Source organism: Xiphophorus hellerii, chromosome 8, assembly GCF_003331165.1.
Source record: "Xiphophorus hellerii strain 12219 chromosome 8, Xiphophorus_hellerii-4.1, whole genome shotgun sequence".
NCBI lineage: Eukaryota > Metazoa > Chordata > Actinopteri > Cyprinodontiformes > Poeciliidae > Xiphophorus > Xiphophorus hellerii.
Genome location: NC_045679.1, coordinates 8,491,464 through 8,509,774, shown reverse-complemented (window position 1 = coordinate 8,509,774; position 18,311 = coordinate 8,491,464). Strand labels below are relative to the sequence as shown.

The following is an 18,311-nucleotide window of genomic DNA, read 5'->3' as shown; positions in this document are numbered from 1 at the left end:
TATGTTGTTTTTATCTCATCCTTCATTGTTTTTCAGTTAAACATAAGCAAAATGATGTAGAGAAAATCAGCCGACACCTTCAGGGTACAATTACCGGCAAACCTAAAATTACAAAAATCAGGTGGATCAGTGGATTGCAATCCAAATGGTGGCTGTTGTACAGAATAAAAACTTTATTATGGAAAGTCCACATGAATGTCTGATTACTGTTCATGGATGGTTTGTGGCTCTCAGCTAAAAGCTTTTACCACTTGGTGTTTTTACTTCTTGAACTACATTAGTGGGCTAATTACTGATTACTGACTATTTCCAATGTTGTTCAAATAGCAGCTGAGTTATTGATATAGTTATTGTGAAAATATATAAATAGAGATGCTTGAAATATACAAATCTCACTTATTCCTATTAACACTTTGCATGTGGCGTCATGCTCTTCGAAACGCCACCTTCTGTGACGGACGTCAAAACGTATGCGCTCCTGTAAAGACCGTTAAAAACATGCATGTGGTAGCCTAATGTCGCTTTTATTTAGTTGATTTCACTTAAACAATGCTCATAGGGTCTTGCGTGGTCATCTGGATCAAAGGTGAAAACCCAACTTGTAATTTTATTGTCTAACTTTTAACGAGGAGGAAAGATACGGCGGTGATGGATAGCAGCTGTTAGTCATAATGACTGTCAGCCCTCAGTGTAATCGCAGATTTGTAGCGAACACTTTTTACAAGTTAACAAGCTTAACATTCATATACTTTATCAATAAGTATGATTAGAAAGATATCAAATATCACATTATGGAGAAGGTGTGTCTAACCATTAGTAACAATGCCGTACCGTCATGTAGCCTAGCATGTATGGGAAAAAAACTGGTTAGCATCTTGTCTCTTGTACATTTTTAATGAAAAGATTTAATATTTGAACCTGATTCATTTGATACACAAACAGGACTAGGTAGCCTTATGAATTACTGCATGCGATGGTCGACTCTCTGTTCTGATCTATTATTCCCTTCAAAAGGAGCAAGGTATCGTTTTAGTGAAAGCTGAAAAATGGAAACCCATTCTATTGATACCTGAATTATTTTACTATACTAGAGGGGATGGAGTGGTTTGGTGCTTTAAATGTCTTTACCTAAGACAACATTTGTGAAATGCATAAATAAATTATCAGATAAATGTAAAATGAAATCCAGTGTTATTGAGACAATGATTCTTTTGCTTTTCATAGCAGTGAACATTTGAACACTGTTTTCCTCAGATCCACTCCTTTATTTATATAGATATAAATATATATTCTAATATGAAGTCAGAAACACACAATAAAACTCCATAATAGTGTCATAAAATTGTCACCACAGGATATCTTTTATACAGAGAAATAAGGCTTTCACAGTCCAAACATCCTAATGTTGTCAATTCAGTCAATTCCATGACTACTGATGTATAAATACAGAAGCAGAAGTCAGAATATATTTCTTTACCAACAGCTCCTCACACAGCAGCAAGTTACTGACGGCATAGAGTTATGAAGCAGTGTTTCTAAAATAAACTTTATTCACAAGGAGTTTTTTGTTTTTAAAATATTCCTAATTATAACAATAAAAGCTTTTTTCACATCTGATCCAGCTGAATATTCCCCGCAGCATAATCTGAACCAATAAAACAAACCCAAACGAAGTAATGACTGCAGAATAAAATTTTGATACATACGTAACTCCACCATGTGCAAACACATATCTCCTTTGCCTTCACTAGGCTGTTTACTTGCACTTCAAACAACCTCAAATCTAGAAATAACAGTTTTCAGAACCTTTCAGAACCTTTCTGTTTGTATGTTGTGGAAAGATAATGTCAGAAAATACAGCTTGTACCTGCACATGATAGTATAGTTCAAGGGTAGTTTCGAAAAATGTATCGCTAACTAAAAGTTAAAATCCTTTTAAGAGCTTACACAGCAGGTAAGAGATGCATCATCCTTCTGTTGACGCCAGATTTTCAGCTAATAGCTCTTTGGGAATCACTTCGTTCAAGCCATATTATTTCATGCCTGCCAAACTGTTTTATGTTGAGTTATTCTTAAGTTTAACTAAAGAAAATAGGAGCAGATACACAAGGATTCTAAAAATCATCTGTATTGAACTTTGTTTCTATACATAATTGGTTCACAAGTGATCCTTAGGCAACATAACTAAAAAAAACTTTGTTTTGGATCTGAAATCAACCAGAAAGCAGCACACAAAAACAATGAACAGATCATATTTTCGATGAAGAAAATTCTTCCTATTATAGAGTTCATTGTGAGGCCATGATAGATGTGTTTGGTAAAAACACCTCCACACATAATTTCATGATGGAAACAAAACCTGATGAGGTAAAACCTTACAAAATACTTGATTCCAAGTTGAGCTACATAGTGGAGCAGTTGTTAGCAGTTGTCTTGAAGAGAGAAGCTCAGTTTGCTTGCCACATGGCTGTACCCATAAAGGAGGAGATAAGGAAGCCTTCAGACGGTCAATACAGTTTTCACATATTAAAATAGGTAGTTGTATGTGATCTTAAGAGACATGAGTCATTTAGATCCCACAAGTTTTATTTTGTGCGCAGTACGGTGGGGTTGCACTGACCCTGCGTGCGCCACAGTTGTGGGCTACTAACGATATGCGTATCGGTGTATATATGTGTGCGCGTTTGTGATTGAGACTAGGTGAATGTGACTCTAGTGTAAAGCCTTTGAGTGGTCAAAATGTTTGGAAAAGCTCTATATAAGTTCAGTCCATTTATCATTTTACTAGTTTATTTTTTGTTTGGTTTTGGAAGTCAAGAAAAAAACTGACTGGACAAGCCCCCGTCTTCCACCCTGTCCGACCGTGACATTTGTTGCGCTCCTTTTGAGCGTCGCGGTAAGGCCACGGAGGGTAAGAAGTAACGATTTCCAATTTTGTTTGCTCTTCACCTCCTTCTTTCCAGTCTCTCACCATGCTCTCCAAAATTTCTAAGTTCTTTTGAAAAATCTAGAGGAGCTTGAAATTTGTTTGAGGTGATTTTGAAGTCTCAAGAACTGCAGTGAGAAATAAAACATTTCCACTTCCTGATTTGATTTTAGAACTAAAAATTGCATCAGTCCCATTTGTTCATTCACCCAATTCTTTTCTAGTTCTTTCATAAAACATGCATTGAACCCTGATTCTCGCTCAGATCCCAATAGGGAGAGACCAAGACACGAGAATAGCACTTAGACCGAGCAAGAGAAGATGCACAAATTGAAAAATGAGATGAAGGGAAGCGGGGAGTGGAGCTGATGCAGGTTGAAGTTGAAATGGGAGTCAAAGCTGGCCTGCCAGGAGCCGAAGCTCGAGCCTAGCTGTGACTGTGCCTGTTTGTACTAAGCTGGCTGCAGATCTGTCACTCAGAGCCTTATACTCAGAGCAATGGAACATGGCCAGGATTCCTAATGAGACAGGTCTGAGAGCAGCGTTGAATTATGCAGCATGGATTGCTTTAGCTCTTATGCCACTGTTCAACGCTTGGGCCTTAAATCAGCGTGGTGAAGTTGACGAGGATCCTCGAAATAAAAAGAAGTCAGCTCAGTGATTGAGACCTCACCGTGGTAAGGAACCGTGGTGCATTAAGTAGCTGGAAGCAGCATGTGCCGTGTTTCATTTTAATACCCTGCAAGGGGAGGAAACAGGACAGATGCAGTTGATGGTGAGTTTGTTTGTGGAAGTCAATCTTTGGGCAGTAAAGATCTACAGCACTGAGCCTCAACATGGATGTGTTGTGTACAAATCTCACGTTCAAATCAATTCTCATATATCTTACTCCTGAACAAATTAAAGAGCATACGAAGAAACAAAGGAGATGACTTTAGGTCCAGGGTTGGTCTGGCACACTCCCGATAAGTTATGCCTGTCCTGTTCTTGGCTTCTGGATTTATCTCCCCAATCATCCATCATCTATCCATCCATTATTTATGATGACTACTGCCATTTTTCTATCCTGTTTGTTGCCACTGTCCTCACTCACCTCAATGATTTATGAACTTGTTTGGTCTCAGTGCATCTTTGAGATTAGTATGCATGGAAAAGCTGTTAGTTTACCACGTTTGCTCATTCTGCCACTTCACAGACTAAAATCCCAGTGCAGCCTTTCGCAGCAGCCACTTTGAGTATAATGCAATTAGGCATGCTAATTTAGCAGCTCGCGTCGACATGTTTTCCTGTTTCTGTTTTTTTTTTTTTTTTTAGGGGGTGGGGGTGTTGGAAGTGCTGCGTAGTGCAGTCTGTCTGGCCGTGTCACACTTATCCAAGTGTGCATGTATTTTTCATCCAGCGGAGTAAAGCCTAAGTTCTTGGCGACTCTTTCAAAAGTATCCGAACCTTGGCTTTGACTATGACCCAACTCGACAATCAGCCAAGGAACATCTATTTAACATCCATTTTCTCATGGAGGGGAAGCTGCTGTGTAAATAAAGCAGGCCTGGCCAGTCGCGTGGAAGCGATTGCATCTGAAACTCACTCTTTAGTCCAGAGCCTTGTTTACGTTAGTGGAAAACAGGTAAGCAGCACATTTGAACCGATTTGCCAGCTGACTCGGTGTGAGACAGATTTCTGGGTCAGCGCGTTTGCTGTGCTGTGAATGAAACTAATGGAGCCTAATTCAGGGATTAGACATGAAGTGGGAGCTCCAGCGATGGCGGAGATAATTAACACGGTGTGATTCTTATCTCATCCAGTTTCATCACAGTGGAAATAATTTAAACTTTCTCAGTGCTTTCTGCTCATGAGCAACTTGGTGAGTGCTGAGAGGAAGATGAACAAAGCTTCCCTGACTAATAAAGACTGCCAAGTGATGAAATTATTTTTAAACTGAGTATATTTCAGTTAGTGAACAAGTTAGTTAACTTTCTCCATCTGAACAGAAACAAAACTGAAGTTGTCTTTATATCCAAAGATGATCTAGAGTCAACACACAGCTTCAGTTGTTACAGCTAGAAACTAACAATCAGGCATGAAACCTGGGAGTAGTGATGGACTCTGACCTAAATCTTCAGAGCCACATAAAGACGGTTACAAAATCAACCTTCTATCACATGAAGAACATTTCCAGGCTTAAAGGACTAATGTCTCAGCGAGATTTGGAGAAACTCATCCATGCGTTTCTCTTTAGTCGCATTGATTACTAAAACAGTGTCTTTACAGGTGCAGCTGATCCAGAACACTGCTGCTGGTGTTCTGACTAAAACCAGGGAGATGGAGCACATCACCCAGTTTTAAAGTCCCTGCACTGACTCAGAAAATAGACTTTAAAATACTTTTGTTAGTTAATAAATCACTGAACAGCTTATCCCCACAATACATTAAAGTTTTGTTGTATCAACCTTCCGGACCTCTCAGGTCTTTTGGTTCGGCTCTGCATCACCAGAACCAAACAGAGAAGCAGGATTCAGCATAATTTGACAAAATGTAAAGTTTTATTACTTGTTTCATAATTGAGTGAATGATCACTTTGAATTGGCTTGTTGCTGAAGAAACCTTGACTTGTATTAAGAGGCAAGTGCAGTTCATTGTAAAAGTATTATTTCACATTACAACCACAAACTTTATGATGTTGGGAATTTAATGTAATAGACCAACACAAATTACTGTACAATTATGCAGTAACTTTAGAGTATTGATGAACTGAAGAGTTCTCTTTGAGATCTTCAAAGTTTAGGTTGTTTTATAACCCAACCCTGCTTTAAACCTTCTCCCCGACTCGTCTATGTTCCTCTGTCTTTATGACGCAGTTTGTTAATCAGCTTTAGGAGCTTGATACAAATGTAAACTGCATTCTTCCGTTTATAACCATACATCTTTCTCTTACATTTCCCACTTATGCATGTATTTGTGTTGGTCTATCACATAAAACCCATTAAAATACATGACAATTTCAATTTCCCATTGAAATTGGGATTTTCAATGTAAAAAGTTAAAGGGGAATACTTTACCACAAGACATACAGCGCTTTGTAAGTATGTTAATGATAGTATATGCACAGAAAAATGTTGGAGGCGGTCTCTTTCAGCTGCACAGCTTTCCATTTTCATAAGTGTCATAGGTCTGAGTAGGTAATTCACTAAAGGGTCTGTGGTGGAACCTGCTTTTAGATGTAAACCTATCTTTAACATTTAGATTAAGTGGTTGATGAAGAATTCTCCCAGTTTCTCATGGCCTTACAGTTTATTGCTGTAATTTTTCTTCTCGTTTTAATGGCATCCATTTGTCATTATTGCCTTGTTCTTTAAAATTGCCCGTGTGTATGGATACCTTCCCAGAAATGTGAGGTAAAGGGTACTCTGTATCTTTATGATATAAAAAAAAAAGATTCATTGCTGCTCTTTCCTGATCCACATTAAATTGCCTCAGCCACACACTAAAATAAAAATGTTGGGCAAACCCTTAAGTTTGTCATGCTGCATTATTCTCTCTAGTCTGTTGCTTTTTGAACATAAAGAAAATGATCTAATTTCATAGCATGTACAGTAATAAACCTCAGCTTTTGTGTTTCTCATCATACATTTCCATTTGCAAGCTTAATCTTTGAATCATCAACTCTTTGATAAAATGCATGTATTGGAGTGGCTTTTCATGTTTCACTGTCAGACCTTGAAAGGGCTCTTTGCAGTGCTTGAGAGTTCTGCTTAACCCTTGTGTTGTCTTGCAGGTCAAAAGTGACCCATTACCATGTTTACCTGGGTCAGCGCATTTACTGTGCTGTGAATGAAACTAATTACCCTAAATAACCCTTTCTGGTTTGAAATGTTATGACTTTTCCTAAATTGGCCCCAACATTAGAAAAAGTGATACTTTGTTTTTGTTTATATTGCCATGTGGGCTGTTCACCACTAGGGTACAAAGATTATCTTATGGGTCATTTTTGACCCGTACATTATAAAAACATTTAAGCACCAGAAAAAAAGTTCAAAGGCCACACACAAACTCTCTAATACACACACACACCATCCCACTTTCACACCTTTTGTTCCCTTTCAGTATAATTAATTTAGAAGTAATAACTTCACATTTATATAATTACAATAATAAATCTTTACTATGTAAAAGAAAACTGCTACAAACACTTGCTTTGTGGTAAAACGACAAAAAAGGGTGTAATACTGTTCGTCTTTCTGTATTGTATAACAAATATATATGATAAAATATGAATTAAACTGAGTTGAATTGATAAATAACAGATTGTTTCATCATGCAAAATAGATTTTGGATTTAAACCCAGTTAATTTGCTTTATGTTGGGGCTTTTGTTAGGGTGGGTCATCTTTGACACGTAGGGCAAGAGAAGTAAACAGAATGTTAGGATCGAACGAGGGTTAAGACGGCATTATGAAATGTTGAAGCCTTCTCCTGGGCTCTTACTGCGATTTGACTCGGATCTCTGTGACAGAGGAAATTGAGAAAGGAAGGTCAGCGGGTTTCTAGTGGTGTATTTGTCAAAATGAACTGAGACAGGATGAAATGCAGTGGTGCTTTAAAATGAGAACGTGAGATTAAGACAACTTGGGGAAGCAAGGTTTAGACACCAGAATTTGTGTTGACACTTGGTCTTTAATATACCATGAAAAGATATGTTGTGAGAATTTCAAAAAATTGCAGGATTTGGGTAGATTTTACTTTTAAAATGTTGGAACACTTTCCTTTATGTCCCAATCCTGCACATATCCAATGATTTTTAAAGCATCTTTCATCAAGTTCTAGCATTCATAATATTTGTTTCTGAATATCAACACAGAATGAGCGCATCTCCTTCTGACAGATTCTTTATGTGGCTACATGTATTGAGTCTTCAAAGACATTTCAAAAATGTCAGATTGAAAACCATGTCAAGGCTCTGAGAACCATGCAAGGCAGGAGTGATTCGAACTCATTTTCATTTTGGGCCAAATTAAGATTATTAATGCTCTGAAAGGGCCGGTTGTGCCAGAACATATTGATAAAACCTGTTCAGATTTGAGATAAATCTGCAATGAACTCCCAATTATGTATTAGCGCAAAAAAGTGCAGGGATTTGTTGATTTTGCGTGAATTTCCGTAATAGTTATCAAGAAACTGGAAGGACTGATATAATTTGGCAGTAAACAGATAAAAACTGCATTGATTTGAATAACATAATATTTAAGCCCCTCGGTGTTCAGTCTAGAATCTAGAGGGCCACATAAAAAGCTGTGGCGGGCCAGATTTGGCCCACAGGCCTTGAGTTTGACACATTTGATGTAGGGGAAACAGAAAAGAGAAGAAAAAAGAATATATTAATTATGAAGTTATGAACTGTGTCTGTTTAAAATATCTTGGAAGTGTGTAAATCGCAAACTTTAAAGACCATTGGAGTCATGCAAGGAAAAAAGAGAAGAGGAAAGAGGAAAAATAAAAGAAAAAATTAGAAAAAAAGGATAAAAAAAGTTTTGACCCAAGTCACATGGTTTAAACGACAGTTACTCCTGATATTGACCAAATGTATGTAAACTTTTGAATTCGAGGAAAGTTACAAAAAATTTTAAGTTTTCTGACATTTAGCAAATAGAATTAATTTAGGTAATTAGCTAAACTAAAGGAAGAAAAGTTTGCTCTGATTTATCTTGAGACAGTGAGAGAAAAATGTATTTCCTTTTATTTAATCCATAAAAATACATTAAAAAAATGTTTGGCTCATCAAGTGTTGATGCTGATTAAAAATATAAATGCAAATAACCTTGTCACAACACATTCTTTGTCAGTACTCTTAATTTTACACCTAAAATGTCCTTGTTCTCTATGGACTCATCTCTCTTTGCTGGTTAAATAATGCTGCACTCAGAGTTTGCAAAAAACAACTTTGAGTTGTCATCTTGTGAGCACTTTAAAAGTCTTTGACCCCAGAAATAAAAACATGAATATTGGGCGTTGCTTCACTTCATGAGGCAACGGTTTGAGCTGCTGCTCCTTTAATGGATCCTTTAGCTGCTATAAAGAAGGTCCATTCATTTATGTTTGAGATTCTTTTGGAAAAGTCGATCTTGTCGTTGACAGACTAAGCCCATCCTTGTTGTATCCCCTGTAGAGAAGCATGGGAGAATGATCAATAAGGTCTTCAAAAGGTGCCAAAAGCAATGCACATTCTAAAGGCCAAGAGAAGAAATTGATGGGTGTCTGAAAAAGTGAAGAGTAGTGATCCGATTTTGTCACTTTAGTGGAAAAACTGCCTTTTAGAGGTTTTTTTTAGACTTTCTTTTCATTTTTACAACATTTAGTTTGAGAGTTTGAGTGGTATCTTCAATGCCACATGTTCTTGATTATGACTAAAAAAGATTCCATGCACAAGTATATCTTACCTTCTTGTCACAATCTTGGTGTTTATGTGAAACACCAAGATAAACGTTTATTGTATTTCCTACAGGGGGCGCAAAAGAAAAAAAATCTTTTGCTTTTATTATAAAAATGTACTTAAAATGTATTTATTGAGAGCAAAGTGGAACTGAAGTTAAATATCTTGTTTGTGCGCACAAACCTGACAGAAATGTCAACCACTAGAGGTGCAAAGTTGTTAATGAATCCTGGGAGACGGCCATCTTTAAGCGCAACACAAAGCAGCTCTCTAAAGTATTGACTGTTATGTATTTTTCCTCCAATTAATAATTATGCGCTACTTTCTGCTGAGTTATTACATAAAATCCAAATGATATTCGTCACAATTTGTACTAGGAATACTTTAACAAGACATTGTATCTGATTCAAACAAAGTTCAAGCTAATTCTCAATCAGCTGAAGCAAATAGGTGCCAGCATGAGGCACCTATTGACAAGCTTTAAGTTATGCATGTGCTGGTGTCCTTCAAACAGCTATGTGACCATGTCAAATTAGTTTGCTGCCACTTATCATTTCCCAGTTATTCAACTTTACTGCCGGTGGCTCATAAATTTAGTTCAGCATTGTTTTGAGGTTAGTGGCAGGTCTTGACAGTTGAAAAATGATGCATCACCTCTTTCCTGTGGTTCATTTGTTAATAGCCTGGCTTGTGGCCAGATGTTGCCTCACCTGCCAGGCGTTCAGAAAAGGTCTCGCTTTGCCTCCTGGGGATTAGCACTGCAAGAAACGAGCAAAATAGCTTTAGTTTGTGGGAGTTGACTGACAACAAAGATTAGTTTAGGTGTTGTATTAATTAATAGTTTCTTTTCTGGAGCGATTAATCTGAAATGCTGAAGTGATTAATCCTATCGGACCAATAAAAACTGCTGGATTTAAGTTACAAAGCATGTTTATTTACAAAAATACTGACCTTAATTGACAAAGATGTTTGGTAGTCATGAAAAGAAATAACACTGGTAAAAAAAAAAAAAAAGGTTGAAAACAGAACAGATTGAAAACCAAACAATTTTAAACCTTGAGGACTTTGAATCTTTGTCTTCAAGGAACAAAAGGTCTTAAATAATGAAAATCAAACGCTTGGTAGAAACCAATCAAGAACAGTTAACTCAGTGCAGTGGTGGTGACAAAAAAGTCTCAACATATTGGGACAACAGTTGTGTAGCCTTATGGAAATCAACCTCCATGGAAACAAGTAGGTTTAGATTAGACGTTGTGTGGGGTACCTTTGATAAGCTCAGTAAATTAAATTAATAGGTTCTAATCTGTCAAAAAATTAGTCTGAAGAATGAGTTCTTTTCTTCCCACTGAACAAGCCGGCAATTAAGGAAGCAAGAAAGTTTCTGTATGTTTAGAGCAGACACTGAAATCGATTGCATGTCAACTGAAATGGAGCCATTAGGAAATGGTCATTAAATCATCATATCTGATCAGAACGAAACGTTGCTTAAAAAATGTTACTGATGCTCAGAACAAGCTAAAGAATAACACAAATCTTTCAGATTTACGCAAAAATAGATGAAAGAAGTTTCAGTTAGTTTACAGTCAATAATATATATATATATATATATATATATCTATATATATATATATATTTATCCCATTAGATTCAGAGATGGCATTATCCCAAAGCTTTCTGAATTTCTACATTGGCTAAATAAGAGTCCATTTAAGAAAACCTTGGTATATTTTGACAGGCATTCAGAGAGGACTACTCTTTTCACTTTGGCACCTCTTGAGGTAATGAAAACATAAAAACTTTGTTCGGGCCACAACATCAAAACCAGCAAGGACATTTTTAGGTTGGCTCTTAGAAAAACAACGTTTGTATGTGAAAGGTCAAATCCAATGTAGATTAGTTTTTTTCTTTCTGAATATATTTGTTTTTCCTTTTGAGAGTAGCAATACAGATGACAAAGACAAGCCATGAGAAACAAAAAACAAGCAAAGCCATGAAAATGTTGAAAAATTGCATGAAAAATATGCTTTTCCATTCCACCTTCTTATTGTAGTTGCTTTATAAGAGTTATGTCCTGTCTTTGTTTATCCTCCAGCAAAGATCCAGTACCAGCCGGCGCTGCCCAGCATGAGAGAATTCCTCACCCAGAACATGCCTGTCGGCCATATGATGAAGTTTATTGTAACATATCAGACGGTGAGTAGCAGCGGATCACTAGAAAATATCTGAAGACATTTAATGCCGCCTGCGAATGCTTCTCTGACAACAGCCAAATGTTTCTGCGACTGAGTTAGTCTCAGTGAGGATCAAATTTGACCTTAAACGTTGGAAGAGTTTACAGTCTCTGTCTTATCCTGTCTGTCATGCCATCTTGTTTGGGTAAAAGGTGATCTGTATTTGATTATCTGTGTTAATCTGCTCAGCTGTTTGGAAATACAGGCCAGATAGAAATGCAAAGTCACCAATCTGTGTTGCAGAGCATTACTGTTCATCCTGAACAGATACTTCTGTGACAGTTACATGGGTTTGTTTCCCAAGAAATATGCAAAAATCCCATTATTTTCCTTGAGAGGCCTACAGTACGGAGTACCCCAAGGCTCAATCCCAGTACTCCTCCTATTCAATACCTATATGCTCCCATTAGCTTACGCTGTAACAGAAAATAAGATTAGCTACCATAATCATGCAGATGATACACAGCTCTACATTACGATATCACCAGGTAACTAAACACATCCATCAACTCAACAGATGCTTATAACAATATGTGGACGTGTCTTAATTTCTCCAGCTGAACAGAAACAAAAGTGAAGTTATTGTGTTTGGATCTGGTATCAGACCTGAACCTTCAGAGCCACATAGAGACAGTTAAAGTCAGCCTTCTATCACCTGAATATTATTGCCAGGATTAAAGACAAAGTGCTATACGAATAATCTTGATTGATTGATTAATATACAAATAATTATGCAATGTTGAGGCTATTATTTTTGAAAATATCATTTAGCTTTGTTTTAAAAGATTTTTAAAAGGAGTTTCTGGAGTACTGTTTCTCCGAATTCTGCAATAAATCTGAAGGCTTTGGGGAAAATGGATAAAAATATTAGTGTTTTGCTAGTTGCTAAAATCTTATGTTGCTCATATACCACATTTAGCAAATAGAAATAATTCTTGCAATTCTACCTGATCTAAAACAGAACACATTGAGTTTAATTTAACTTGACACAGTGAAGGAAAAATAGTTGCTTTTACCTAATTTGTCTTTTGTCTGGTTGATTTGTGTCTGGTTGTCTTCGTTTACCTCTGTGATTAAATGCACTCTGTTTTACATATTTTATTTTGGGCATTCAATTTTATTAAGTTGTGGGGCTTGGAACCCGTTTAACTGTTTGCTGTTCTGTTGGTTGACAAAGTCAATCATTCCAGACTCAAACAACAGATGATATCGCACAGTTGTATGTTTGATTGATTTTCAGAATTGCATTGCAAGTTCTACATGACCTAAATGAGGGTCAAGTTTAACATAAACTTATAGGAGACCCAGAAGGATCCTAGGCTGGTTGTGTTGCAAGTTTGCAATCAGCTTTCATTAACACCCTTATATAACTCTGAAATGTGTTTACATATTTCACTAAAATTAAATTCTCCATATACAAAAAGGAGCTTTGGAAGCTTCAGCTTCAAACCGCAAATAAATGCAGAGCTGAAGACTTTGCACAGCATCCGAGATTCATTTTCTTTCATCTTCATTTTGTACTTTCCAACCACACCATTAATTACCAGAATGCACCTTGTTAGTAGATTAAATTTGCCAGCTGTAATGAATGCAGGGTCATTAGTGCTCATGCAAACATTTATTAGATCTGCGCCTCGGTGGCACAGCGGGACACATTTAGATTCGCGGGAACACGTAAAATATTGTTGGCTGATTGACAGTGTGGCTCAGATGAAGCGCTGGTCCTCTTCCTGCGTGTCTGCGTGGAGTCGCCGGTTTCATGCATGACTGAAGAGCTCACTTTATACTAATTACAGCTGTGCGTTGCAGCCTGAGGGGGGGCAGGTCTCGCAGACCTCAAATTAAGGTCACAAAGGTAAAGTATAGGGTACGCTCTCCTCTGGAGGATGGAAAATACTTGGCTGGAGTGTTGGGGAAAAGATGAGGAGAAAAAAACACTTTTAAACGAAGCTGAAAGAATGATTAAAAAAGCAGCAGACATGGCAACCTGCTGGCCTGACGGCTGGGCCACATCTGACATGACAGCAGCTTCCGCGGTTCAATACGCTGCTGTGAGGTGCCTGTTTTGTTCAATTTCCCTTGCCCTCCATGTTTTCTGTCACTCTCTGCTGCCTGCATGTTAAAAATAAGAAGAATGTATTTTTTCATCTTAAAGGAAGAGAGATTTCTATATGGATCCTTAACTTCAGCTTGTGCCTCATTGCTGCTTTCTTCTTCTGTAGTTTTGTATTAATTATGTAAGAAGATGCAAGCTACTTCACTGAGGGGAACTTGAAAGTGCTCTTTAAAGTCTCAAGGAAGTCACAAAACAATCTTATCTTCATTATGATATGCTTATCTTTCTCCTACAGCACATCCAGTCCTTTTCTCTTTGACATGTCTAATGCTATGCCGGAGTTGATTTAGCAGGTTTCTAATTAGAATAGAAATGTCCTTTATTGTCCCACTGAGGGGAAATTCAGGATAATTCGGGATAATTAACTCCAGCCTCACAACCTTTTGCTATTATATGTTGAACTTATTGGTTGTTTGCTTCAAGATGAGGACACTATGTTAACTTTTTACCGAGCTAAAGATGACCAAAGCTGTTAATTCTGGTCAGATAAACAAGTGGATCTAATTTTACAGCTACACATGCATCTAAAGTAGAGAAAAAATATATATATTGTGAAAAAATAATATATTTTTGTCACTTCCTGTTATCTGTGTAAATTCTGCTCTTGCCTGCAGCCCGAATGAACCAAATGTTACATAATAAAAGCGACTTCTTTTAAAATGTCTGAGTATGAAAAATAAAGAGGCAGGTTCAGACTGTTTATTCACTGAAAACTTATTGCTTCAAATTCTGCTCTGCTGTTTTTCACAGTGATTTTTCCTTTTGAGTTTTGGTTGTTTTGCCCTTTTTTCCCCACAAACAGCAAAAGCAAAATGACCATTTCAGTTTTATTACTAAATTTTTTTTCAATTAAATGCAATTTTCAAAATTAAAAACTCATTTTTGAGTTTTTCCTAATTAAAAATATGCTCTAAAATTGTGTAGCTTCTCTATATATGTGTATTTAAAACCATGCAGTAGCTATCTGCAATAAAAATAAATATTAAGTGCTTCCATTCTCCATCCTTTAATATGCCCTTGGATGCCAGTGCAGCAATATCTCTTCTGATTTGCTGCAGTGATTGGCACAGATTTTATGCCTTAATGCTATTGGACAGTGACCAAAGTATCTACTTTTAACTTTAAATTCACATGCAGAGAAGTTTTGCTTGCAAGTTTCTGTTTTGTGAACATCTAAATATACAAACAAGGGAACACACTCCACCTTCCATTCTCTTTTATTTCACAAAGTTGTAATTATTATATGTTTTGAACTCAAGTTCTCCCAAAAACATGCAATATTCGATACTGTATGTTGACTTTATTTATTCCTCACATTGTACTGTGAAATTTTTTAAATTTCCAACAGTTATAAGCTGTCAGATCTAAAATTCAACCTTCTGTCAAGTCCTTGTTTTCACTGGAGACTGAAAAAGAAATCGCTGCTTGCAGTGGCCACCAAGGCTCTGAGCTTGTGGGATCTTGTCATCGCAGCGCCTATTCTTTTCATTTTTGAGGCCGTTTTCAGGGAGGTATTTCCGAACGGCGCCGGTGTTTTGACTGGAAACGGCTTGAGAGGAATGCGCTCTGGAGAATACAAGCGGCTCCATTAAAATGACATCAAGAACCACCAGCAGTCCCTGTTGATGCGAGCGGAGGAGTGAGCTTAGTGCACTAAACTGCCATCTTGCTTCCCGTCTCCCTGGCGGGAACATCTCAGAGAGTGGCTAAGAATTACTCTCGTGTGAAAACCTATAACCAGAGGAACTCGGAGACTCGTGATAACAGATGGCAGCAGAGTTCTCTTTAGGATGACGTCCTCGTTCAGCGCGCAGCAACACTTTTGCCCCATCAACTCGCCAAGCTGATTTTGCATTATCAGCATAAATATTTCAGTCTGCATTCTTGATTAGTTTTATCCCCCCATTGGGTGCAATCTTTGAAGCACCAGCTTGTCCCTCTCACGGTCTGAGTCCACGGAGGGTTTCTCAGGCGGGCAAAGGCATCTGTCTCTTCAATTACCAGTGACAATGCCCCCCTCCCCCAAGTGGTAGGTTATTTACCGAGGCAATGCCAGTAGCAATGGAGTCGTCTTCATGTAGTTTAATAGGGCCTGAACGTAGAAAAGGAATCCTATAAAGCAGATTGGAGACATTCGCCTCCAAAATTGCTGGTAAATTTGTTGAATTTTGTATCGTGTGCTCACAGATACCCCTCCTTTGGGGCTTTATTCAATTAGGAGTATTATTTTTGCTGTAAATTAAAAAAAACTTTAAGAAATATGCCAGGCACTGCAGATTATTTATACTTAAAGGGACAGCGTTATGTAAAATTGACTCTATTTGACCTTTACACCAGGTTATAATGTTGTCCCCTCGTCAAAAACATACCTGGAGTGTTGCCTTGATTCTCATGTCTAAGAAATCCTTTAATCTTCACGGCAACCATCCAGTTGTGCTAAACGCTTGGGTAGAGCTAGCCCCGCCTTCAAGACGCAGCTCCTCCTGCAGTTTCCAAGCCGTAGCTTCCCCACTCTGCTCCTTCAGACTAGCCAGCAGCAATTAGCAAACACCTGGTGGAACAGCGCATCACTACGAGCTGCTTCTAAGTGAAATGCTGGTTAAAAACTTTAAAGGGTAAATAGAGGAGCGAAGCTGTGATGGCTTCCTGAAGGCGGAGTTTCAAGAAGTCAGGAGTTTTTAAAGAGACAGCAGTTTCAAGGTGTTAAACTACAAAGCCAAATTTCTTTGTCAAATTTGATATTTTTATAACAACTTAAGGTAACATAGTTTAATTGTGCAGTTTCAGAAAACGCATAACTGGTCCTCTGAACAATGTAAATATGGAAATAAATTGCATAAAAATTATCATCAAGCCAGAAAAATCATTGGCATACATTATTTTTTTATGCTTGTTGAGGACAAACAACAACAACAACAACAATCAACCTTGACCTTCCAGTTGATTTTGAGTTGTTTACATATTATGTCAGTAAATATAATGTTGGCAGGCTATATATTTTTTACGTGTCAAAGGAAATAAATTACACTTTTTCTGCTTTATTCCTGGAACAGATCATTGGGGCCTGCCATGCAAAGCAATGGCAGGAACCTATTACTATTGTCGGAGAAAGTGTTTCTTTCTTCTTCTTTATTTTTCTTCCGTAACCGTTAATGCGGCTCGTACCGCTGGGTGCACACCTACAAATGAGGTATCAAAACGTGCAGAAAATTCACGCCATTCCAGCTATTACTTTTGGTGGGATTTGGGCTTAACGTGGCGACATAATTCGCAAAAAACTACGAAAAAAACCCCATTATAAGTCAATGGGAAAAATCCTAGAAATACCCTATTTTTGAGGATTTTCTGTGTCGTCACAATTTCACCTAGAAATGCCATTCAAATTTCATTTTGTAGATACGTCTGCGATCTCTTCGAAAGTGAAGACGGCTCGTCGATACCAGTTACGGTTTGTCCACAATTTGCCTCTAAGCGACCCAAAGTTTCTCATTTTTCCTAAAGTTAGAGTGCTTCTCTCGCTGATTAGAGTGAGAGATGAAGACAACTTTTTCAGCCCAAATCATTTTTGAAATCGCCATCACGCCCACAAATATCGCATGATTAGTATCAAAATCGGTCCTCACATTGATACGCCTGTCTGCTCCGGTAAAATGTTTTCGAAATTTATCTAGACCGTACGGTTTTCTGTCACGGTGCTTCAGAGCAAAGTCATGCGACAGGATTTTCTGAGGCTGTCTCAGGCTCTCTCCCATGTATTTGAATAGAATTTCAGATCTGTGCACAACATTTCTTTCTCTCATCACTGTAAATGCTCTGACTGAGGTACAGATATGAATCTCGGGACTATCGCAGAAGACACATTGACCTCTCATACGCTCGAAACGCTTTTCGAATATGTATTATGGTTCCCGAACACGAAGGATTTGTTTCCAATGCTTTTTTTCAGTAAAACGTGTAGGCTCAAACACACAATTGTGTGTTTGAGCATGTATGACTCACAGCTCACACCTGCTGAGACCATTATTTACCATGGCAACGGAACTCAAGAGGCTATTGGCTGCTGATTTGGACTACAAATACGCATCGCTGTAGTTCTATCTATCCTCAGTTGAAACAGATCAGGACTGAGAACTGGCCTTTAGAACTACCCGCTGCTATGGGCTGTATATAACTGATTTAACTCAGTAACTGTTACACATGGGATTAGTTTGGAACTTTAAAATGGAGCATAATAATAATTTCAAAATAAAAGCCTTGAATATTTTTACATCATGTAATTGCTGTTTTTGGCTTTATGTGACTTTTTTATCCAAAGCACTGTTACACATGGGATTAGTTTGGGCCTCTGAAATGAAGCATACTGAAAATTTCCAAATAAAAGCCTTGAATATTTTTACATCAGCTAATTGCTTTTTTTGGCGGTATGTGACTTTTTCATCCAAAGCACTGTTACACATGGGATTAGTTTGGAACTTTAAAATTAAGCATATTGAAAATTTCAAAATAAAAGCCCTCAATATTTTTACATGACGTAATTGCTCTTTTTGGCTTTATTTGACGTTTTCATCCAAAGCACTGTTACACATGGGATTACTTTGGAACTTTAAAATGGAGA

General features: G+C 37.6%; 1 protein-coding gene across 1 annotated transcript in view; it reads left to right on the top strand.

The window, feature by feature from the left end:
• Nucleotides 1-18,311, top strand: part of LOC116724916 (probable flavin-containing monoamine oxidase A) — a 75,031-nt gene that overhangs the window by 20,356 nt on the left and 36,364 nt on the right. The window contains exon 8 of the mRNA XM_032570708.1: nucleotides 11,442-11,542. Coding sequence (XP_032426599.1) covers nucleotides 11,442-11,542 — 101 coding nt within the window. The remainder of the gene's footprint in view (nucleotides 1-11,441; nucleotides 11,543-18,311) is intronic.